Here is a 24717-nt window from a genome sequence, read left to right as displayed (position 1 = left end):
GGGGTAGGGGTCAACGCTGCCGACACGTGACAGTCGCGACTTATCCATCACCGGCGCCGCATCACGTTTCGCAGTAGTTTCTCAATTATTAGTGTTTAAATGTTTCGTGCGTGTTTTCGTGTGTGTAAATGTCTACATGTTTTTCGTAAAACCATAACGATCTCATCTCCGAGGGATATTTTATAGAAAAGCTGGCGTTCACCAAACCTGATGATGTGCCAATGTAAGGCATGAAACAGCTGTAGTTTCTTAAAACTATACCGAGGATCGGAGACAGTAGCCAGGTAATTTAAACCTTATTAGTGCTAATTTTAACGATCCAGTGGCCAACCATCATGAAACTCCAAAAATAAATGCCCGGGCATTTACAATACCGTAGTTGTTATTCAGTTGCTATACTTTCTTAGATAGTACTGTAGATTGCACACTACACGTCTTAAAGCTGTCACAAAATGTTAATAAATTCATCAAGATTTAAAAAAAAGAGTAGGAATTCCTTTGTTCTACTTGTAATGTTAAATAGTATAGATTGTACAGGTACATGTGTGTTGAAAGACAATTGTATAACATTTTGTGATTTTGGTTTTTAAGGGAGGACATTCAAAAAAGCATTGCTTGTTTATTACTTGAAATAAAAAGGTCTAAAGTACATTTAATTCCGTTCATTATTTTGTTTAATTGTAATGTGTAATATGTAATATGTTTAATTGTAATAAAAAAAAATTCAATCTCATTCGTGCTTAAGAGTTGGCAGTACCGCCGGCCATCTTGGATTTTCTGCCCATAACAGCAATGTTAATGGTTTAAGCATATTACGGCATTGTTTATTAAGATAACAAGCTGCAAAATGTCTTATTTTAAAGCTATTGAAACTGTGGATGTGATTTGCTATCTACTTTTCAATTTTAATTGTTATTATTTTGTCATACAACATTAATATATTGACTTAAACTGATATTTTTTTCTACCTCTAAAACAAAAGTTTTAAAATCCGAAAATCAAATCACACGGAAAATATATTTAAGAATCACATACAATTTTCTGCTCGGTAATCAAGCTTACGGTGCATGATTAATAAGCTTCAACGTCAACACATGTTTTTGGTGATTGGCGCTAGGACAACCACTGTTTAGCCTGGCATATGACGGTCAACAACAATGCAAAACTATTTACTCCTGCCGACTCTTAATACAATCTTCAAGAAACTAGAGTTGGTCATTGCAAATGGCTGCCTTCCATTGGAACAATCCCTGAGGTGACGTCCTGATCTTATGAAGAACCAGCATACACAACATTCTCGTAAGAGCATTTTCTTGAACAAGAGGGTGCTGAACCTATTTTTAAGTTGGAATTATAAAACTGCAATTAAAGGTAACTGGTAACAAGTTTTGTTAGTTCCAATTTAATTCAACCTATTTGGCATAAGAGGAGAGGTGACTTGACTGATGCCACACTGACCCTGTCACACTCTGCCAGTATTCTGTCAGCCAAGTGCTGCTGGTCCTCGGCTTGTCTGTTGCGTTGTCTGTTGTTGAGGTACCACTCTGTGAGGGTGAACCGTGCTGGAGGTGGTGGAACCGACTCCATCTGCTTGCCTGCCTTCCCAGACATCTTACCGACCTGGCAACAATGAAATTATTATTTTGTTTCTGTTGTTACTCAATCGTGCAACATAAGACATGTGCACCACTCATAATTCTTGCACAAGCCAAGAGAAACCTAGCTACGTTGTACGTTGAAAGCAAGCTTTTCAACTGACTTCCAAGTTATCTTAGAACAGTAACAGATAAAAGACGCGTTTGCAGAAGAGATTCTACACACCCCACAAGTTCATCAACTGTAAACATCTTAAAAAAATTATAATAATCAGTCTTGAATGTATGACACCATTGCATACCTTAGTGAAATTACAATCTATATATTAATACGCAAGCAGGTTTCTTTTCACAGTCATAACTCGATAACGGCTTGACGGATTTTAACGTTTGAGGTGTCAAATTAAAGGTATTTTCATGTAGATGTGCAAATACGTCTCAGAATATTAAGAAAGGGCATCACTTAAGTACACTTAAGGTCTAAAGTTTGGAAGGCGGAGCTATCTGTTGACATTTGATCAAACTCATTTCCCTTTGTTTACAAATAACATATGGATGTAGTTTGAAATAGTTTTTAAGGTTAACCACAGACTGCAGGACTTAAAACTTCCAGAGCAAAGCTGGAATTTATATTTTGCTTCAATCTGTTAACCAAGTCTGGTTCATAATGAAGAGTTTCCTATCAATACTAGACAACAAAGTGTTTAAGAATAAATATTTAATAAATATTTAATTCTTTTTGTCTATGGTTAAATTGATTTACCTTACAACAAATTTTACTGATTATCATGTAGTTACAGTTCGATGTGATGAAGTGAATGTTTAAAAGTGATTATTCACAGGGCAGTTATCCGTTATATTACCATATTATCATGTAATTTACAATGTGTATCTAAATTCCAATTCCTTTATAGTGTTTTCTGTTGTTTGGTTAACTTTCTTATTTCATTTCAATTTAAAATCAAATGCCGCCAGTACGACGAAGAACTGTGAGTGGCTGGAGGGAACGCGAACATGACCGCTTGCATCAACCGCTCAATTAAACATTTGACGGGTACAGAGTGGTAGTACCACCGTTGTGATAGTCCAATCTCGGACAAATGTACGTTAAATGTTTACATTGTAGTGGCTTACTTATTTTTAAGCAAGAAAATGCTGCCCGAGACAGTTAAGTTTTTACTCTTTGTTTCCATAAATGAAAGGTTCGATTACCTCATTTATGCAATTCACCTGAAGGTATCTTCAGATTCTTATTGGAAACGCCCAATCTGAAAATAGGACTGTGAGACTTATATCCAGAAATTATTTGTACAAAGTTCTTCAATTCAATTCTGCCTTTACCATGCTCAGCTTTGAAGCTCATTAAGATGAGAAAGTTCCATAGGGGATCTACAATTTTAAGATCGGTGACATGTTTTACCACCAAGTGGGTCCTCTAATTCCTCAAGAAGATGATCATCTTGAATACGCACAGATATATAAAGTAAGTACGACAATGTCACTAGAACCCAAAGGAGAATTAAGCACAATTCAAACAAAAAATTCAATGAAAAAATACGCGGAAAATAGGGTCATAATGCCAAACCCATATGCAAATCTTTGAAGACTGTGGCAGACATTATTTAGGGACGAGAGCACCGATGAGTCAAGTGAGATTCTTATGTACATAATAAGAGACAGAAGAAGTGTCTTCCCTCGGTACAATGGTGCTACCTCTGTAGGTGTCGCAGCAATTTTTAAAGCTGAAAACAAAGCACCACCTGGCCAATAGTTTTTTCCAACACTAATAATGTTAAAGGCGTATCTGTTAAGTATTTATTAGTTTTCTTTATTTCATTCATATTTAAATTATTCCAAATAAGTCAATCAAAATTCATTAACCAATGTTTAGGTTTACAATTTATTATTATTAGTTTAAATTACAATTCATTTCAATATTACTAATTATCATATGTTATTATATTATATCACATTGAATCTAAAAGAATATTTCATTATTAAAATTGGCAACACTGTAAATGCAAGCAGTTTAACTACTCAAAATTAAATGTACAACAATAAAATATTAAAAACAAAACATGTGACTGTGATTAAGATTAACAGAGAAGACAGAATGACCTGAATGAAGATGCATGAAAAAGTGTTGGTGAGTGAAAATTTAAAAACGTACGTTTTCAGGAAAAGCTCTTTGAAATTTTTTTCCCCTTTTTTCAAAATTTTTATTATTTTTTTATTTCATTAACATTTGAAGTTTAATAAAATGTCCATGGTAACGCATTATCTTTGGTAGTTTTCTTTTTAAAGAGCATCTTTAGTAGTAAAACACAAAATCCTGTCACGACCATAACGGACGTTTAAATGAATATTAAAAATAGTTAATATTATTTTTATAACTATGTTTTGCTATAAACTAATTTACTTTTATGACCATTATACAATAAAAAGGTCACTGAGCTTTTGGTATATTTGGTCTTTCTAGAAAAAAATAAAAAAAAAACTTAAAAAATAGAAAAAAGCCAATAAAATCTTTTTAAGTTTGTATAACTCCAAAAAAACATACCTGAGACCCGAAAAATCGTTATGTTTGTATAGAGGTGTGCTTCTTTTGTGTATAAAACATTGAAATATGACGATAATTTAATTTTTGAAATTTTTATGATAGAAATCATAAACGTGATGGTCAGGGACAAGCGGTACGGTCGTGAATTGTCTGGAATAATCTAAATCTTTCTAAACAATCCTTCAATTATACTGTTAGTTATAATAAAACTATGTGTTTCAATTGAACTAAACTGTTCAATTTACAATTATATTAAAGTTATTGTCACGACCAAACACACTATAATCCATAAGGCTGGATTGGTCGTGAAAAAAACCGCGATGGTCGTGAAACTTTGGTCGTGAAATTACGTGTTATTTGGCTCTGTTCTGGCGGTAGCCCTGCACCTCATGTTCGAGGATACAAAGTGGACTTCTAGGTTAATCTAGCAATTGAAATATCTTAAAAACAAAAATTAACACCATGTCTACTTCATCGAATGACTACGTACGGTCATGGACACACCAAAATTACAAAAAACACAATCTTTCCTTTATTAATCTTGTAATTCCTCGTTTCAACTCAAACGGCTTGCCACTGTCGTGCTCCAAAGTTGAAAATTTGTCCCAAATGGTCGTGACGCCAAATCGAGGGACAGACTTTTTTTGTCATGGTAGTCAGTCTGCAATAACAATAAAATTATAACATGCTCCTTTTTTGTAAGTTTAATAACCATTGATGACATAAAAATATGGCTTTATATATTTTGGCATGAATAATTAGTCTAAAAACAGCGTGAAAGTTGGAAAATGTACCATAGGGACAAGTCATGGTCGTGAATTTCGAGACTTTAAAAATACGAAAAAAATACCTAGAACCTATTTAAAACCAAATAAATGTGTGTAACATGTTGCCCCCGTCCCAAAAAATATTAAAACACATAATAATAAACTACAAATCCAGTATCTACGAAGTAAAAGGCCAGGGACATGAAAACGTACGTTTTTAAATTTTCACTCTGGTATCAAAAACTAAATTCAAGAAAATTATTATTAAAGTCAGTTTTATTCAACTTCAAGAAGATAAGTTATTTATTTAAGAAGATTTATTTTACCAAGAACAGTAAGTGAATCTTTCAATGTAATTAAACCAAAATTCTCCTATACAAGATACAGTCCACTTATTCAAAAATTTTAAACTATTTTACCAATCTATTTGATGCATTATCATTCTATAAACAATTATCAAAATTTCATGACATTATAAATTGGTCCTTCAACAGCCAGATCTTGTTTCAACTTGTGTTTAAAAGTGTTTCAGAACATTCAAGCAATACCTTCAAAAAGACCTATAGTCTAATCTTCAACATAAAAATGTTTGCAATTCAATAGCCTACATCCCAATTTGTGAATGTGCCCCTATTGCATGCTGCATGAACTAATTGAAGTCAATAGCCTATCTTATGAACTGTGTAGTTTCCAGTGTGAAAACAAACATTAATGTTAACAGTGCGAGTGCCAGTACGCACATGTTCAACTAAACAGTGCCAGTAATGCACATTTTCAACTAAATAGTGCCAGTATACACATATTCTCAACTGAACCAATATTGTTCAAACAAAAATAAACTGCTTGCATCCTTTTTAAATAGACAAATAGGCTAGGCTCAATTAAATTACCTTATTATTACCTTATTACCATTTTCTTGGCCTTTATTTTCTTATGAAATATTGCAATTTTTTTGTAAAAAATGTCAATATTTAAAAATCAAAAAATGAAAATGAAAAACGGATCATGGAATTAAGTTCAGCTTAAAAAAGTAGTTCGAAATGATGGTTCACAACACCCCCTTCATATTTAAAATAATTTATCACATTTCAAAATGGCGGATCCAAGATAGCGGCCGAAAAAACTACATCAGTCATAACCAAGTGAAAATAGGTCAACAATTACTGGTAGTGTATACTTATCTTTATCTAGCACTATTTTGAGATTATGGTCTTAGTTTGTAAATGCAAAATTTTAAAATGGGCTAAAAATAAAGTTTTAAAAAGCCCTCATAACTTTAGAATGAATCAAGATTTTTAAAAACAGTTTGCGGCATTGTAATCAGGGTAAAAATCTGGTTCGAAATAATGGGTCACAACCCCACCTTTACATTTGAAAAAAAAAATTTGCATCCAATATGGCGGATCCAAGATGGCGGCCGGAAATGACCACCTTGTCAAAATGAAGTACTTACTACCCAACAATGTTTGGAAGTGGTCTGGAATTGATATTTGAAAAAATGTAGAAAAAAGTTGGGGGGGGACAATTAAAACTCACCCTGTATATATGACTCACAAGTTTAAAATATGTAAAAAAAAACATAATTTTAGTACTCATGGCGGTCGCTATGTTCTACTTCAGCTCATCCAAACTACCTTCCAGGAATTCCTTTATTGAGAAGTAGGGATTTTTATGGAAAAAATTTCCTGTAGTGGTTTTAAACTTTCTGCTGGCGAGGGTCTTAGTGGCAGCTGGGAGTTTGTTGAAGAAACGGATGGCGCTTCCAGGGAATGAGTCCCTATTTCTACTGAGGCGAGTGCGAGGAACATCGAGTTGATTTCGGCCTCTTGTATTGTAGTTGTGAATGTCAGCCCTGGCCACCAGGCCCAGTTCATTGTTCTTGATTTCCTGCATGCATGCCCATATGTAGTGGCTATAGATGGTCAAGATGCCCAGGTTTTTGAAGATGGGTTTGCTATGCTCATGGCGATGGCTGCTTGTTATAATGCGCACAGCTTTCTTCTGGAGCTTCAAAACTCTGGCTGCCCCAGCAGCGTGTCCCCAGAGATGTATGCCATAAGAGATATGACAATGAAACATAGCATGGTACACCATAACCAGGTAGGAATCTGTAACACACTTCTTCAATCTCCTCTGTAGAAATATGACACGAGCCAGCTTAGTGCATATACATGTTTGACGTGATCGCTCCAGTCCAGTGTTGAGTCAAGGTAGAAACCCAATAGCTTAACACTCCCACCGATGTTGTTTGGGGTGCGTAGTATCGTCAGCAAACAGCACAATATTTCCATGCCACCCAAAGTCGTTTACCTGTGACACCAAAAGCGAAAAGCTTATCAACAAGGATTCCATGGGGAACACAGTCGAACGCTCGACTCAGATCACACAGTGTAAGAGATACTGAGTCGCTGTCTTCAAAAGCGTTTGCGATTTCATCAGCAATGACTGAAACTGCTCCAGTAGTAGACCTGCCCCTCCGAAAACCGTGCTGAGAGTCACTAAAAAGGTTGTTTGACTCAAAGTAATTGCAGGTTTGTTCCTTTATTACTATCTCGAGAACCTTGCCGAGGACAGGTACCAAAGAGATAGGCCTATAGCTAGCCAGAATGTTGGGGTCTCCCTTTTTGTACTTATACTTATAATACTTGTCATTATTACAATATTAAGTTTAGGCCTAGTTTAATTGATTCTATTGGTAGGCTATACTAACTGCTTGGATTTATTTCATTGTTAACAACTTTTTTACCTCATTATAGGTAGTTTAGGCTATTGTGTTCATTCTGTTTGTAATTAATTACTTCAAAGTATTCTTTCCTTGTTTTTTCTATTAGGCTACCTTTGTACATGTTACTTAAACTGATAGGCCTACCTTCTCATTGTTATCATATTCCACTGAAGAATAACTAACTTTAATTCATGTCAGTATAGGTCTACTTGATTTCATTTTAAAGTAAGTTAGGCTAGGCTACTTGAATTTTTACAAACAACTACACAAAAATATTCTTTATTCTCAACGTACACTATGTCTTCAATCAGGTATTCTACATTTATCAAACAAGCCAAACTCACAAAAGCTAGTTTAACTCAACTGGAATCTCAAGTTAATGCGCTTCAAGTAATTGGTTCCAAAGAATTAACCGAAGTTCAAATTGAAAAAATTAGGGCTATTAAAGAAACCGCCACTAGGAAAAATACCGAGTTTGAATCTACCATAACTAGACTTTTTAATTCAGACCCCATATCTGAAGACATCGATGATGATCAAGTCATCCAATTGCAAGATGAAATCAATGATTAATTTTTGAGAATTCACAGTGTATGTACTGTACTTGCTCCGGTCAATAAACCCAATTTGGAACAATCCCAAACAAGTAACGCTACTTCTGAAATAGCCACTTCTAGTCTTCGTCTCCCTCGAATTGATCTTGGTACCTTTTCTGGTCAACCCGAAAAATGGATTTCCTTTTGTAACTTATTTGAAAATTCCGTACATAAGAACTCAAACATTACCGATGTAGAAACAGAGTAGGTTATATTTACTTGGAAATTGAGAAGTTGGTCGATCAAGCCATCCATGCATATTTGTTACTTCTTGGTGATCTCTCAGCAATCTATTTTCAACATACGGCCTCCACTTTAATAGGCAGGGCAAGAAGAAAATTGCATGCATGGTTAGGAACATAATACTTCCACGATCCCAAGAAACTGATGGTGATACCACCCGATTATTCCATGAAAACAGTGTTGTTCTAAAAGAGGAGGACATGAAGATATCTTTGACCAATACAAGAATGATTCCCCAGTAGCCTTTGCCCACACGATATCAGGTGATTTCAGCAGTAATGGCCATATGAGTGGCGGTGTAGCTGTTAAGTTAAGGAAAACTTTCAGAAGACCTTCACAAAATGATTTAGTGAAGAGCAATTTGACGTGCCAAGTTTCAAAGGGAGGAGCTACTGTGTTTGCTTTAGTAACGAAGCCTGTCTATTATGGGAAGCCCAAGTATGAGGATTACACACAAGCTTTTTTACAACTGACGGATCACTTTAAATTAAGGAAGCTAAAGACGTTGATCTGTTCTCCGATGGGCTGTGTCCGGGATAAAATAGAACTACATCAATTTGTCTCCTGTCTTGTGAATTTTCATAACCAAACTGAAGCGAAGATCATAATTGTTAATTATGACCAGAAGTCTACCAGAGTATTAAGAAAAGGATTGTCTCACGAGGCTTTTGTCAAAAGATTACTTCAAGAAATCAACAAGCGTACAACACCTCCCAACTCCAAATCATCTTTTGACTCAGTTATACACACTAGTGGAAATACAAGACTGTCCTTTTCAAGTCCATCATCTCAGCTCAAAGAGGGCTCTTCAGACACTCCTGATTTGGCAAACATGTCAACCTTTCCACCCCTCAACACATCTCAACATAATTATCATCATCATATTGAGTCCAACAGTCAAAGTGAAGTGAGTGTAAGTGCAGAGCAGAGTAAATGTGCTTTGGAGTGTTTGGATAAACTGCCAAAGACTCTAATTTCTGGCAGCAGTAGTGATGGTCATTTTTTATAGATAACCAGACTGGACCAGCAAGAGTTACCAATCCCTCCTCTTTACCTATTAAATACACTAATGTTAAAAGTTCACATAAAATCAAAATTGTACACCAAAACATTCAGCACTACTCTTCTCGAACTTTATCATTGGAAATTGTTTTAGAAGAAATCAAACCTGAACTTGTTGCCATAAGTGAACACAAATTAAATAAAAATGAAATCCAAAATGCATCTATTGTAAATTACAGAACTATAAACTGGAGGAGGGGAGGGGGTCATGATTCTTGTTCGGAATAAATAAATAAAAGGTTAAAATACCTGCTTGTCGCCTTGTGGTTCTAGTATTGTCCTAGTGGATTATGTACATTTCGGCGCGAGCGCCATCGTCGGATCCATATAAGAACTGTTTACACTAAACTTCCCTGAAGAGGTGCGTAAGATGTCCACAACACAAAACACACATAAAAACCGGTCGACCGTTAATTAACATTTTTAACTTTTGCTACGCGTGCACGGGCAATAATTAACGATAATTAACGGTCGACCGGTTTTTATGTGTGTTTTGTGTTGTGGACATCTTACGCACCTCTTCAGAGAAGTTTATTTTATTTTTTGTTTATTTATTTTAGTGTAAACAGTTCTTATACGGATCCGACGATGGCGCTCGCGCCGAAATGTACATAATCCACTAGGACAATACTAGGACCACAAGGCAACAAGCAGCTATTTTAACCTTTTATTTATTTGTCAATCAATTGGTCCGGAAACACCACAACAAAATATGAAGTTGTTCGGAATAGTCTGGCCATAAAAAGTAAAAAGATAATGATACCTGCAGTTGAGGATATATTGGCAGAAAAATACTTTGAATGCTGTTTAGTTGAAGTAAATATGTTGTTGTGAACTTTATTGAATATGTTTTCACTTCATTGATTTTCCTTTTGATCCGACTGTTATATTTTTTCTAAACTACTGTGTTTTGTTTTACCACATGTTAAATATTTTATATTGAATTAATTTAATTGTTTGAAGATTCAGTTAAGACTTTGGAATAAATAAAGAAGCCTACTAATCTGTGAAATAATTACCAGAAATAATAAAATAATTATTTCACAAACAGATTAGTAGGCTTCTTTATTTATTCCAAAGTCTTAACTGAATCTTCAAACAATTAAATTAATTCAATACAAAATATTTAACATGTGGTAAAACAAAACACAGTAGTTTAGAAAAAATATAACAGTCAGATCAAAAGGAAAATCAATGAAGTGAAAACATATTCAATAAAGTTCACAACATCCTCCCCCCATTTAAAATTGCTAAACAATTATGTGCAATTTTAAATCAGTAAAATTGCTGGGCCACTTTTACTTCTCTTCCACATCTGGTTTTCTTCTTAGCAAAATCAAAGACTTCGTTTTCAACTACTTCTTCTTCTTCAAGCGGTTTATTTTCTTTCATACACTCTTTTTCACAAGCTGTGATTTCTAATGGAAAAAGTCTTTGTAGTGGTCTTGTCAAAATACCATTTCCAGTTTTTAGTCTTGCGACTCTGGAGAATCCATCTCTTCCTGGATATACATCTTGTACCAACCCCAAAGGCCATCTTATTCGTTTTGTGTTATCATCTCCTATCAATACAAATTCTCCAATAATGGGTTCTCTACTTTTCTTGTTTTTTCCATTGTGAACGAGTGTAGCCAAATACTCTTTCTTAAACCTGTCTCTTAGTGATCTTCTTAATTTGTTTATATAACACACTCTTTTATTCAAACTTAGACACTCAATTTCATCCAAATCTGGTAATTCAGCTGTTGATGTTGGTTGTAAGAATAGGGCTGGAGTTAATGGTTGTAAACAGTCATCATCATTCGAAAGATAAGTCAAAGGTCTTGAATTTACAGTTGCTTCACAATCACACAAAATTGTTGAGAGTTCTTCCTGCGTGACTGATGAATTTCCCAAGTTTCGTCGTAAAATTTCCTTTACCACTCCAATAAGTCGCTCCCACCATCCGCCCCACCATGCCGCTGAAGGAGGGTTGAACTTCCATTTAATCCTCTGGACAGATGAAAACTTTTCAATTTCATCCCAGTTGATCCGTCTGAGAAGATTACTTGTTCCAACAAAGTTCCTCCCGTTGTCTGAATAAATTGTGACAACACGACCTCTTCTCGCTACAATCCGACGAAGAGCAGAAATGAAAGCTTCCGTAGACAGAGAAGTTGTAAGTTCGAGGTGGATCGCCCTATACACAGCACATGTGAACAGAACTATGTATGCTTTTATACCTTCTTTTAAGAACAATGGCCCGGCAATGTCTACACCCGTTGTCTCAAAAACTTTTGAATCACTTATTCTTTCAAGTGGCAAGGGAGGGGGTGGACACTGAAGAGGTTTTCCTTTGTGTCGCTTACATATGACACATCTTGATATTATCTTTTTAACAGAGTTCCGACACCTCAAGATCCAAAATGTTTGACGTAAAATTGACACTAAGGTATTGATCCCAGCATGAAGATGTAGACGGTGCTTTTCTGCTATAAGCTTCTTCGTCATCTCATGGTTTGAGGGTAACAATATTGGAAACTTAAAATATTCGTCGTCGTGCATTAAAGTCAATTTTGATTTTACTCTTAACAAATCATTTTCATCAGTAAAAGTCTGCATTTTGTTTCTTGATGTTAAACTCTTGAGACGATTCCTTTTGTACACACCACAGTAATTTTGTTTCTGCATGTTCTATTTCTGATCCGTTTAGTTCACCAGAAGTCTTGCTTCCTTTTAAATTGTTATAGAAACGGAATATCCAACCAATTACCCTGACGTTCTTTGTGAATCGATCAAAATAATTCAACTGATCAGTGAACTTAGGATCTTTAACTGAAACAGATGAATTAACAGTTTTTCGCCTTTCTTGCTCTACTTCATCTGTTGTTGCTATAGCTTCACTACGTGGTCACATACGTGGTCTTCTGAACGCTTTAGCCATTCAGGACCTAACCACCATTTATTATCTGCCAAGGATTTTCCACTGCAGCCTGTTGAGGGAATGTCTGCTGCATTGTAGACACCAGGAATATGGCGCCAGTCTTCAACATTGGTATTAAGAGATATTTCATTGCACCTGTTTCCCACAAAAGTACTCCAGTTCTCTTTTGTCTTAATCCATGTCAGGCTAACCATTGAATCAGTCCAAAAATAGTATTTGCAATTAGGAATATTCAGGGTTGACTTTACAGAAACGAACAATCTTGACACTATCAGTGCCGCTGTTAATTCTAAACGTGGAATAGTCAGAGATTTTGCAGGTGCCAATCTGGATTTGGCCTCAACAAGTTGGATTGTGACATGTTCACCTACTTCAACTCTTATAAAGATACATGCTGCATATGATATTTTACTCGCGTCACAGAATGTATGGAGACTTATGTACAATATGAAGGACCTACACAGTCACTAAACCTTCGAGGAATCCTACAACTTGACAAATAGTGCAAGTCTTTTATCCACTTATCAAACTGTTGTAAGATATCATATGGTAGTTCATCATCCCAACTCAGTTTTAGCTTCCAAACCTGTTGCAGTAAAATCTTGGGGATCAAAGTAAATGGACAAGTGAATCCTGTCGGATCAAATATACGATGAGAAATCGACAATAAACTTCTTTTTGTGATTGGTTTATCAAAAATGCTTACAGAATTCACATTGCAGTAAAGCTCGTCTGATTTTACATCCCACATTAATCCTAAGACAGGAACAGAGCTGTCTGAGAGATACATATTCTTTTCTTCAGACTTGTATATTTCTTCTGGCAGCAAAACATTACTTGCCCAACTATGAAGCTCAAACTTGGATTTTGACAAAAGAAGCTACAAATCGATGAAGTTCATATTCACTCTCTACACTTGTTACACAGTTATCAACATAGAAAGACTCTTTCAATTTATTTACCGTATCTTTCATAGTTTCAGGAGAGTTCTCCAGGTGATGAGCTAAAGTAGCACTCAACAAAAATGGGCTAGAAGAAACTCCAAATACCACCCTACAGTGTCGAAACTCAGATATTTCTCTAGAATCATAGTCCTTCCACCACAAAAATCTTAAAGCGTCTCTGTCACTTTCTGTTAAACTAACTTGCAAGAAAGCTTTCTTAATATCTGAAATAACGCCTATTGGGTGTTTTCTAAACTTCATTAGAAGAGCTGGAATTAGTTCTATTAAATTAGGTCCCTTTCCCAAACAAGAGTTAAGAGAATTCCCCCTACTATCGACAGCAGAAGCATCAAAGACTGGTCGAACCTTAGTAGTCAAACTGGATTCTTTGACCACAGCGTGATGAGGTAAGTAGTGTACAGGTCTATCAGTTACAGAGGACTCAACAACCCTTTCAATAATGTTTGAATTTAACCACTCTGAAAATACCTGATCATACTCATTGAACTTTTCTAACTTAATCAACTTCTTGGTCACTGCATGTAGTCGCTTCTCGGCTGTAACTTTGTTGTCCATAAGCTCCGGATGGCCTTCAATCCATGGAAGAGTCACCTCGTACCTATTTTCACTATTTACTACAATAGTTTTGTTAAAATGCTCCAAAACATCTGATGCATTCGCCTCCTTTGTTTTACTACCTGATGGATCAGTGAAGCCCAAAACATCTAAACGCCATAGATCTGAAATGTCCATTTTAGCAAAGCAACTAATACTAATAAGTGACTGGTAAATTTTTCCACATTGTCCCATTACTGTCCATCCTAACACAGTCTGAACAGCAACCAGAGTTTGATCTAGCTGTTCAATTTTACCTGTGAGCAGTTGGCCCAAGATATCAGCTCCTAGTAGTAACTGTATTTCTTCTGCTGCATCTTGTCCAATATCTTAAAGGTATATATTCTTATCTTCCTTTAAAATAGGAAAATACCTTTTTGAATCTAATCTGGGTAGGTAATTGCAAATCTTGTCTTGATCAAGCACATTAACTGAAATGCCGAATTTACCCTTTGTGTCACGTAGCTCTACTTGGTAAAGATTATGTGGAGTCTCTTTGGTTTTAATACCTCCAAACAAACCATGAACTATGAATTCCTCACCGGATTTTATTAATTTAAGTTTCTCTACACAGTCCTTTGAGATATAAGACCTTTGTGATCCAGAATCCAACAATGCTCTTACTAGTAAAGATTGCTGGTCAGGTCTTATTACTTTTACTAGAAGAGTTTGTAATAAGGTTTCCTTATTTTGATTTGCAATCAAGGACTCAGATTTGTCATTAATTTGCACACTTTCAATGACATTTGATTTGTTAGAATCATGAGTATTACTGTGCACCATTTTCTCTAAACTAGGACACATTAAGCAGTAGTGTTTCCTTTTGCAGATAGCACAGGATACAAAAACTTTACATTTATTACTGCTGTGACCTAACTTTAAACATGAGAAACAAGCTCCCTTTTTTGTTACAAACTCTCTTTTTTCTTTCAAAGTGAGCTTTTGTAACCCAGAACAGTCTTGAGTGTTGTGACTTCCTTTTTTACAAAATAAGCATGTAGGCTTACTCACCACTGAAGAGCTGTCTGTAGCAACTATTGTAGATGCTGTAGGTAGTCCTTTCTCAAACTCACTTTTCAAACCAGGACGTTGGTGACGGTAAGATCTCTTCTGTGGTTGGGACTCACTTGGTGCAGTATCTCTGTCGACTGTAAAGCTGTTCCGAGCAAGAGCTAAACGTTCTTCGCTTTCGACCTCGGAACGTACAAAATTCAACAACAGCTGTAAATAATTTGAATTAAATGACTCGCTACCTTTAAATTCACCTAAGCCTATTTTGTTTGTTGTTCTGTACCGCTCCCATGCTCTGAGAGTATCAGTTGGTAGAGCAGATTCAACCAGTGGGTATAACATGGCAGCATACTTATCTGATGTGACCCCGAGTGTTTCTAGGGCACGCAGTTGAGTCTCAAGTTTGTCAGAAAGGGTTGAAAGTGGCATGATACTTTGTTTGTTGGCTTGTTTCAAAACTAAATTTAGCAATTCTCTTACATAAACTTCAATCAAAAGTTCATCACGTGCAAACCTGGATTTCAATTGTTAAATAGCCTTGGTGTAATTTTCACCAGAAGGAGGAAAAGAATCTATTAATTCCCTAGCTGATGAACCATGTTTCAAGGATTGAATTAAATATTAAAATTTGTCTATTGAAAATTGGATGGCGTTAGCAGCTGGCTTGGTTCTCAAGTAGTTTGAATGCTGTTTAGTTGAAGTAAATATGTATAGAATTAATTTTTTTATTAGTCGGAGTATAGAGAACACCAGGAATTCAATTTGAGACTGTTTTTCTTGAAAAATCAGATTGTGTACTTGATATTTTCAAAAAATATACTCAAGAGTAGTAGTGGCTGGTGATATTAATATTAATGTTTTAGAAAATTCTCCTGGCTATAAAATATTTTTTTACACTTTAAAAGAATTTAATATGCAATACTTGGTAGATTTTCCTACTAGAGTAACTCTGGATGGTGAAAGTAGTATTGATAATATAAAACATCAATCTCAAGAAATAAACTAATATCAGGTATAATAACAGAACTATCCGATTACGATGCTCAATTATTACATGATGGGTTAGCCTCCGGACCAAGATATGCAAATATACAAGGTTTAATTTACCTGTTGCGTCAATTGATCCATAAGTTATGAAATAACTACGGCCGTTTCGTACTGCTAAGCAAGTACATCTTCAGGTTGTCTATGAACGTTAAAATACGGTCTTTTCATCCGTGGATGGAGTCGTCAGCACATTTAGGACACATAACACGAAACACATACGAAACATTAAAATATTTACAATAAAAAACTTGGCCAAGTAGTCCGAACACGAGAGTTGCGTAACCGGTAGCGTTATAGACATACCAAGAACAAAACAACTTGCGCAGAAACGAAAAGATCACGTGGTTCGCGCAGGTAGGTGTGGCGTACCATTCAAACCTGCGCGGCTCGAAACGGCCCAGGGTTCTTTTGTTTCTGGTATTTTTTATAGATGATGAGTATGAGTAATGACTGACCCGTGTCGGGAGTTGGGACCCCCTCCCCTTCTCTTCCCTTATCTTTGTTCTGGTTTCTATTGTTTATGTTGATAATGTGGATGGCAGTATTGTAAATTATATTTGATTTGAAGGACTAATGTTAATTTAATATATGGTCAGGTTGTTGTTTTGATGCTCTGTAGATCTCGAGTTCTTCTATAGTATCGATTTGTTTGTCTTTATTACATAGAGGCATGATTTCTAAATCCATACAACATATGATATCGGAGCATTAATAACAAAATGGCAGTTCAAAATTACTTTTATTAGCGAATTTCCCTATAGGGAAGTAGTTATTACCGTAGGTGGCACCGTAAGACCTAGACCCAGAACCGATTTACTTTTTCATTTTGATGTCCCCAGAGGCCAAAAACACCATTCGTTCAAATTTTTATATATGTATATATATATAGACTTATATATATATATAGGCCTATATATATACGTCCGTAAACGCGATAATTTGAGTAATTTTTGTCCGATTTTGATGAAATTTGGTTTAAGGGTGTAAAGCGGGATAAACTTGAATGAGTTCGCGAACCAGCACGATCGAACCATGGGAACGGGGCTTTACGGGTGGTTTTATGGGGTAAAAATTGGTTTTTCTCACTTTTGACCCTCAAAATACAAAATTTCCCGATTTCTCTTTAGACCTTTTTAAAGAGCTTAAATAAACAAATAATTTAGTATATAAAAGTATTTTTGTTCGATTATTAGTAACGGAGAAAATTAAAAAAATTGTAAATTTAAAATTCCCATGTTATTCTTATTGAGAATATTGTCAAATGTTGTAGTTTGCTTGTTTATGGATATATTTTGATCAAACTTGGCAAATTTATTTATTTTGTACTAAGCTATCAATATTTTGCTCAAAAACACACTTTATTAGTTTCCTTGTAGCAGCAAACCTAGGTACTCGTTAAACCTAATGTTATTAAAATATATTTAACTGAAAATCAATTCAGACAAATGGAAATTCGCTTAGTCGGCAGGTTTGCTGCGGCGGGGGTGTTAATGAGCATTGTCTTAATCATTTTTAGCTAGCATTTTGTTATTAATGGTCCGATTTCTATTATCTTTTTGTTAATTGTTATGTTTCGTCAAGACCTGCAAAATGATACCAAACTCGACTATACTTGCTATTTGAAAAGTTTGAGCTACTCCCTACCCCCGCTACCCTAAGGGCAAAATTTTCAAAACTGGCCATAATTATTGTAGCCCTTCATATCCAAACAAGTTGCTGCAAACCGATTTCAAATATCTCAAATAGTTTAAAAGTTAATTTTTTGCCACCCTCATGGTTATTTGGATTTGAAACGTTTTAGGGCGCCATTTTGTTATTAGTGGGCCGATTTTCGTCTTCTTTATGTCACTTTTTATGTTTCGTCAAGACCTGTAAAATGATACCAAGCTCGACTATACTTGTCATTTGAAAATTTTGAGCTACCCCCTACCCCCACTCCTATAAAGGGCAAAATTTTCAAAATTGACCATAATTATTGTAGCCCCTCATATCTAAGAAGATCGCCGCAAACAGATTTCAAATATCTCAAATGGTTGAAAAGTTAAGGGGGGGGGGGTGCAAGTTACTTTTCAGCCACCCTGAATATATACATACATACAAATTTGAACGAATTGTGTTTTTGGCCTCTGGGGACATCAACATCAAAATGAAAAAATAAATTTGTCCCGGGCCTAGGTCTTACCATGAGACCTACGGTAATAGCGACTTCACTATAGGGAAATTCGCTAACAAGCCTGAAACATCTAATTCCTCATCAGTTACTGACGGACGGAGCCCGTCGGACCAATGGGTATCTCCTTAAAAAAGTGGGAAAAGCGTCACACCCAGTCGGAGACTAAACGGAACGCATCGGATCAGTTTCCTGCTTAACTTGTCATTGTCTGCTAAATCACACTTAATATTTTGGTTAATTTATTCATAAAACTCTCACTTAACATTAGACTGATACTATTCATGAACCCTTTACGAGATGATTAATTTGAAATGAAATTATTTACTGTTAAAAACTATCTGAACGTTCATGACAATCGTAAAAACAAATACCCCCGCCGCAGCAAACCTGCAGACTAAGCGAATTTCAACTCGTCTGATTACATTTTTACTAAAATATTTCCATAAATAAGACATATTATTCCCTATTTAAATAACATTAGATTTAACGAGTGCCTAGGTTTGCTGCTACTGGGAAGGTAAAAAGTGTTTTTGACCATACGTCAATAGTATAGGATAAAATAAATAAATTTGCCAAATTTTATCAATATATATCCATAAACAAGTAAACTACAACAATTTTCATTTTCTCCATAAGAATAACATGGGAATTTTAAATTACACAATTTTTGAATTTTCTCCGTGACCGTTAGGCATACAACAGCGCTTCAATATACTAAATTATTTCTTTTTTTAAGCTCTACAAAACGGTTTAGAAAGAAATTGCAAAATTTTTTGTTTTTAGGGTCAAAAATGGGAAAAACCCATAAAACCCCCCATAAACCCCCGTTCCCATGGTCCGATTATGCTGGATCGCGAACTCGTTCGAATAAACGTAGGTTTACACGTTTGTACCAAATTTCATCAAAATCGGATCATTTTTGCTCGAGTTATCGCGCTAACGGACACACACATATATATATATATATAAATAATTAAATCGGGAAGTAATACAGGGCAAAGTTATTTCACCAGTAAACATGATTGCCGATTCTCTGTTTTCTAGATGTAATTAGTTGTAATTTTAATGGTTATGCCAATCACTCAGTTATATATATGAATTTGAACGGATGGTGTTTTTGGCCTCTAGGGACTTCAAAATGAAAAATTAAATCGGTCTCGGGTCCAGGTCTTACCATGAGTACTACGGTAATAGCTTATGCTTATTCCCTATATGGGAAATTTGCTAAAAACAATCGAGATGAAATCCATTTTTATTGTTTTTATTTTTACGGTTGTGATGAGCTTACAGATAGTTTTTACAATGGTGAATCGTTTCATTAAACTAAGCGTTTGGCAAAATAATTAAAAACTGAAATTCTATACTAAAATATCTATATATATAATTCTGTAAGACAAAATTTTTTCCAGAAAATTGTGGACGTTTGGTAAGTCGCAGAAAATTGGGAGGGGTCTTAAATTAGAGGTCTTGACCCCAGGAACTCGGGAAAAATAGCAGAATCCCCATAAAGTTACCAGAAAACTAGATATAACGTAAAATATCCACCATAAGAAAACCATGGGGACTGAAAAACGTCTGCATTCCTATCAGCTGTTACTTATTCATTTGCAATATTTACATTTATTCCGAAAGTCAATGTTGTTCAATGATGTTTCAAAATTAAATGTTTTTGTTTGTTTTATTTTGTTTTCTGTTTTTATAATGAGTGAAATTTATATTTAACTATACATGGTAGGGGGAAGACCTGCAAGACGTGAAAGAGTATCCAGGAATTCAACTGACACAAGAAATGCAGAGAACGTCATGTAAGGCCTACCTAGAAATCCATAAAGCTGGTTTACAACCTGTGTTCAAGAACGCTGGAAAATGAGTTGAGTGTTGTTTCTCACAATCTAGGTCCTCTTAACAGCACTTGCATGCATTGTGACGCATTTCACTTCGCAGAGGAGGCCACAAATGTACAGTTCAACGCATGTTGCCACAATGGACTAATTAACATGCCACAACCACAAGTAAATGACAAACTAAAAGAAATGTTTTCACATGATTATAACTTCATAAAAAACATTAGGCAATACAACAGTGAACAGTGCAATGGCCTTTGCGTCGCTTTCCGCTATACAAAAAGAGATTCCGGGAAAAAGGGCCTTACTGTTTTAAAATTCAGGGACAAATTCATAGATATATTTCTGACTAGCAGAGTACCCGTCCTTCGTACGGGGTTGGAATATAAGTATAAAATGCTTATTGCAGTTATACTCAAGCTTTGCAATTGCAATGGGTGGAGGACACAGTTTGATAAAATTTGCTTTTTTTAAATTTACAGTATTCTATAGTATTACACATCTACCATAGCCATAATGTTCTACCATTTTACCTAAACAATAGAGAAAAATAAATTATCAATTCGCAAAATATCACAAATTATTCATGAAATGAAAAACATATACATAACTGTAAACAATCCTACTTTGACAGTTCTCATTGCGAATCACAGTTTTTTGTTGCTGCTTAGTTCAAATTAGCTGTTTTCATAAATGCAAAAAAAATATAGTGCTGCACCCTGTTGGTAAATCTTATAACTTTTTAATGCTTTTCCATATCATAGAACCAACTTTTTTAGTTGAAACAGCTGACTAAATTCTTTAATTCCCTTTAAATATGAATACTCATAAGGTTAACATGGGAAATTACAGAGCCACTGGGGCGGAGCCCGAAAGGATTTTTGAGATAAGAATATGCCTATATGTTAATCGGGAATGTAAGCTATCATCATGTCAAATTTCAGCCCAATCCGTCCAGTGGTTTATGCGTGATTGAACTTCAAACAAACAAACAAACAAACACACAAACTTTCACATTTATAATATTAGTAAGATTTACTGCTGTGAAATGGGGAGTTGCCTTCATATGGACGATTGTGTCTAAATTTAGGGCTTACAGGGGTGTTAAGCTTACAGGCCACTAGTTATTCATGTTTGTACAAACAGGCCTAGGTTCAAATTGTTTTTACACGTGTAAATTTCACAACTGGTAGACTTTTGATGCCATAAGAGACAAAAAACTGTACATTTTTACCCCTTGGTATTCAAAGCTGTTTTGAGTGGTAGTAGGCCTATACACGTGTCGTACAGTGGAAAGATTATATTTGAATCTTGTCTTGTACAACAGCTGTGGACATCAAAAATCTTTTGAAGGACGAGTAATAGGTTTTCTTTGACATACAAAAGACCTGCCAAGACCCCAAGACATACAAAGATGGAAATGTGAGAATGATAAAGAGACACAATTTAAGGAGCTTACAATGAGTTAATCTGTTGACACCAAACAACAATTTTAGATCCTACAAAAACTACATGAAAGATCCATTGTGCAAGGGACATGTAAGGGGTTTTTTTTTAAGTAAGGGCCGTTTTTGCATAGCCCGTAGTTCCTGTGTACACTGCTACGAGGCGGCACGCTGTTTAGTGGCATCATTGGTGAACCAAATGGCTCCATTTGCAGCTCTGTAGCTGACATGTATGCTTCGCTGTGTGTCTAGAAATTATTGAATCTCCCACCGCATGTGAGAAAAGGTCAGTCAGTGATAATACGTTTTTTGACTGCAAGAAATATAATACACTGCCGACATTCATCACCAGATGACTGAAGTTCTTAACCCTAATGCAATGAATAAGGGCCTAGTTAAGTGTAGAAAATGGTTAGGGAGTATAAAAATCAGGACTGGATTTAGCATTTTGGCACCCCTAGGCCCAATAATGTTTCTGTACACTAGGCTGGTTAAAGTTATTTTCCTACAAACCTTTATCAAAAAATTATATCAGGCCTATATGTTAATTGATTAAACAAACACCAATCTACAGTTTTATCATTTCAATTTTTTGAAGAATTTACTTTTCTGCCCTTAACTATAACAAAATGCCAGCTTAAAAACTTTTAGCAATTTTATGTATAAAACAGTTAGCTTACGTTTGTGGGACTGAAACAAAACGATCTAACCCGCAGACCATTCCTGCAACAAAGCATGGCCAGGCCATAAATGCCGCTGCAGTGACTTCAAATTCTTAGGCAAAAAAACACGAACTCGGTAGGTCAAACCATAGATTAAATATTATACTTCCTTTGTAGATTTGCATCCTTATGGATCAACTGAAGACAATTCCTGTTATTTCAGTTTTTTTATCGTTTAACCAAATAAAACGATCTAATCATAAATAATCTAATCGTAGCTTGTCTTCTGGTTATATTACAAGAAATTAAAAGTCAAATAAAAAAATTAACCCTTAAATCATAAAAACAAAATTTTGTCGACACTAGCACCCAGTGTCACCACATGAACTAGACATGAAAAAAGATAATTAGATTTAACTATGTGATGAGAAGTCTGCTTTGGTTGGTTTATACTGGTGATCGGTGATACTATATCTAGATTATATTCGCAAAACAAAATAAAGCAATATATTTTGATCAATCATTACCGATCCTCAGGTCTGAGAAGAGAGAATTAAAATGGCGCTTTGGAGAGTATTGCATTTTATCAACCTATTTTTAACTCTGATTAATATTTTTTTCTAATTTCAAAGACAAACTCGTCTTTTTTTACATTAAATACAAGGAATTATATATTTTTAGTTCATCCTGCAGGTTGGAAGTTATTACAAGATTGGATGATAACTTTCGTTTTGCGAGGTGAGGGTGGTAACATTGTCTCGACAATAACATAGCATGCGCCCCTAATCACTCAGCCTAGCACTCTTAGCAGTAGCAGCGCCGAGCCAGCACAGTGGCAGTGGCAACTGGCAATACGATGCGTACCGCTCGACAGTAACGAAGTTGGTGCGTAATGTTAAAAAATAGCCGAACTTTACAACAATTATTTGTTCCAATGAACTTCAAAATCAGAATGCTTTATATGCCAGATTATTTAAATCAATTTGCAAAATATGTTAAGGTATGTCTATTTATTTTTATTTGTGGACGTTTTTACACATATTTTACGTTTGGCCGTGCACCCCTTGGGAGCTCGGGCCTATTGGAAAATCCGGCCCTGATAAAAATAGGTGTGAAAATGTTTATGATGAAGAACAGAACACTATGGCCAGCATTGTCGAGGCATTGGCTTTGAAATTGGCTGGGGAGATTGAGTACCTGGTGATTCAGGGATGATGTGAGATTCCCATGTTTCGTCTTCAGTAACCATTTGAATCAACATGTCATCCCCTTCTACCTCAATAGCACATAAAAAATCCAAAGCCTCGCTAAACCTTTTTCGTTTGTGGTCTTCTGGGGAAGTCTGGGGAAGTCTGGGTAGGTACTCACCAAAACCACAATTCTTTCCAAAATTGCCAATTTTAAACTCCCTAATCCAATTTTGCACTTTAAGCCTCACTCATTGCATTAGGGCTTCAGTCACTTGACGATGAATGTCTGCAGCCGATAACAAAAAAATGTAAAAAATGTATCATTGACCTTATCTTACATGTGGCGGAAGATTCAATAATAAAAAAATGTATTAACACAGAGCAAAGTGTGCATGACAGTTACAGAGCTGTAGATGGCACAATTCTGTTCACCAATGATGCGAGTGAACAGCGAACCGCATTGTAGCGGTGTACACGTGAACTACGGAGATATATTCAAAAACAGACCTTGTCTTACTTAGTATTATAGAATTAATTATAGTAATTAAAGAAGATAAGTTATAGTATTCTTTTGAGTTTTGTATTATGTTTTCATTACCCTATATATCAATGAACTAGTACTTTACATTATAATTAACTAGTCACATAAGAGGTACTTACCATAAACAATTTATGTAGATCCTTTACTGATTTGTTCTCAATCTTTCATCTATGTTTGTTTATAATTTAAAGTTAACTCCTAAGCACTTAAATTGCACCCTAGATATTTGTTGAGCTTTTTGCTTAACATATTTAAAATAATTAGATAAAAACACTGAAATAGAAAATTTAATAAAACCAACTTTAGTTGTTGACAAATAATAAAGCCATACAGCTGGTGGTTACAAGCAAGCTAGAAGGTTGACATGACAACAAGAACCAGTAGTTTTATTGATTGTTTCCATTTCCATGGCAAAATCATATGTTTGGTCCATGTTTGTTTGTTGACCATTTGAATACACAATTATTCTTCCTCTGGATATGGGCAAGGCCACACTAGAAAAACATGGGGGTTTTCATTAATATAATTTTAATACTGTAGTCAAAACAAAATACTGTGGTTATGAGTGTTTTATATGACTGAGTTTATGACGTCATAACCAGGAAATGCAGTGGGTGCAGACGTGTCCTCTGAGTTGAAAACACTTCTTTAGACACCTAAATCAATATTAAATGGTAAAACTTTATATATATGGCTTGCACACAGCCCTAGATGTCGGACTAATAGGCGTTTTTGCACCAAACTAGGTGTTTTTGTGAGATTTTTCTAGTTTCT

At 35.3% G+C, this 24717-nt stretch overlaps 1 protein-coding gene across 1 annotated transcript in view; it reads right to left on the bottom strand.

Annotated features, from left to right (window-relative positions):
• LOC128982826 (tektin-1) overlaps positions 1-24370 on the bottom strand; it is an 84408-nt gene extending 60038 nt beyond the window's left edge. The window contains exons 1-2 of the mRNA XM_054401852.1: positions 24063-24370; positions 1459-1620 (exon numbers count right to left, since the gene is read on the bottom strand). Of these exons, the coding sequence (XP_054257827.1) occupies positions 1459-1620; positions 24063-24065 (165 nt within the window). The 5' untranslated portion in view covers positions 24066-24370. The remainder of the gene's footprint in view (positions 1-1458; positions 1621-24062) is intronic.
• Positions 24371-24717: the final 347 nt, after the last annotated feature.

Source organism: Macrosteles quadrilineatus, unplaced genomic scaffold (genome assembly GCF_028750875.1).
Source record: "Macrosteles quadrilineatus isolate MER2022 unplaced genomic scaffold, UCM_ALF_1.0 Scaffold_1__1_contigs__length_201487025, whole genome shotgun sequence".
NCBI classification, from domain to species: Eukaryota; Metazoa; Arthropoda; class Insecta; order Hemiptera; family Cicadellidae; genus Macrosteles; species Macrosteles quadrilineatus.
The sequence above is the reverse complement of the archived record's forward strand: the minus strand, read 5'-3'. Positions and strand labels throughout refer to the sequence as shown.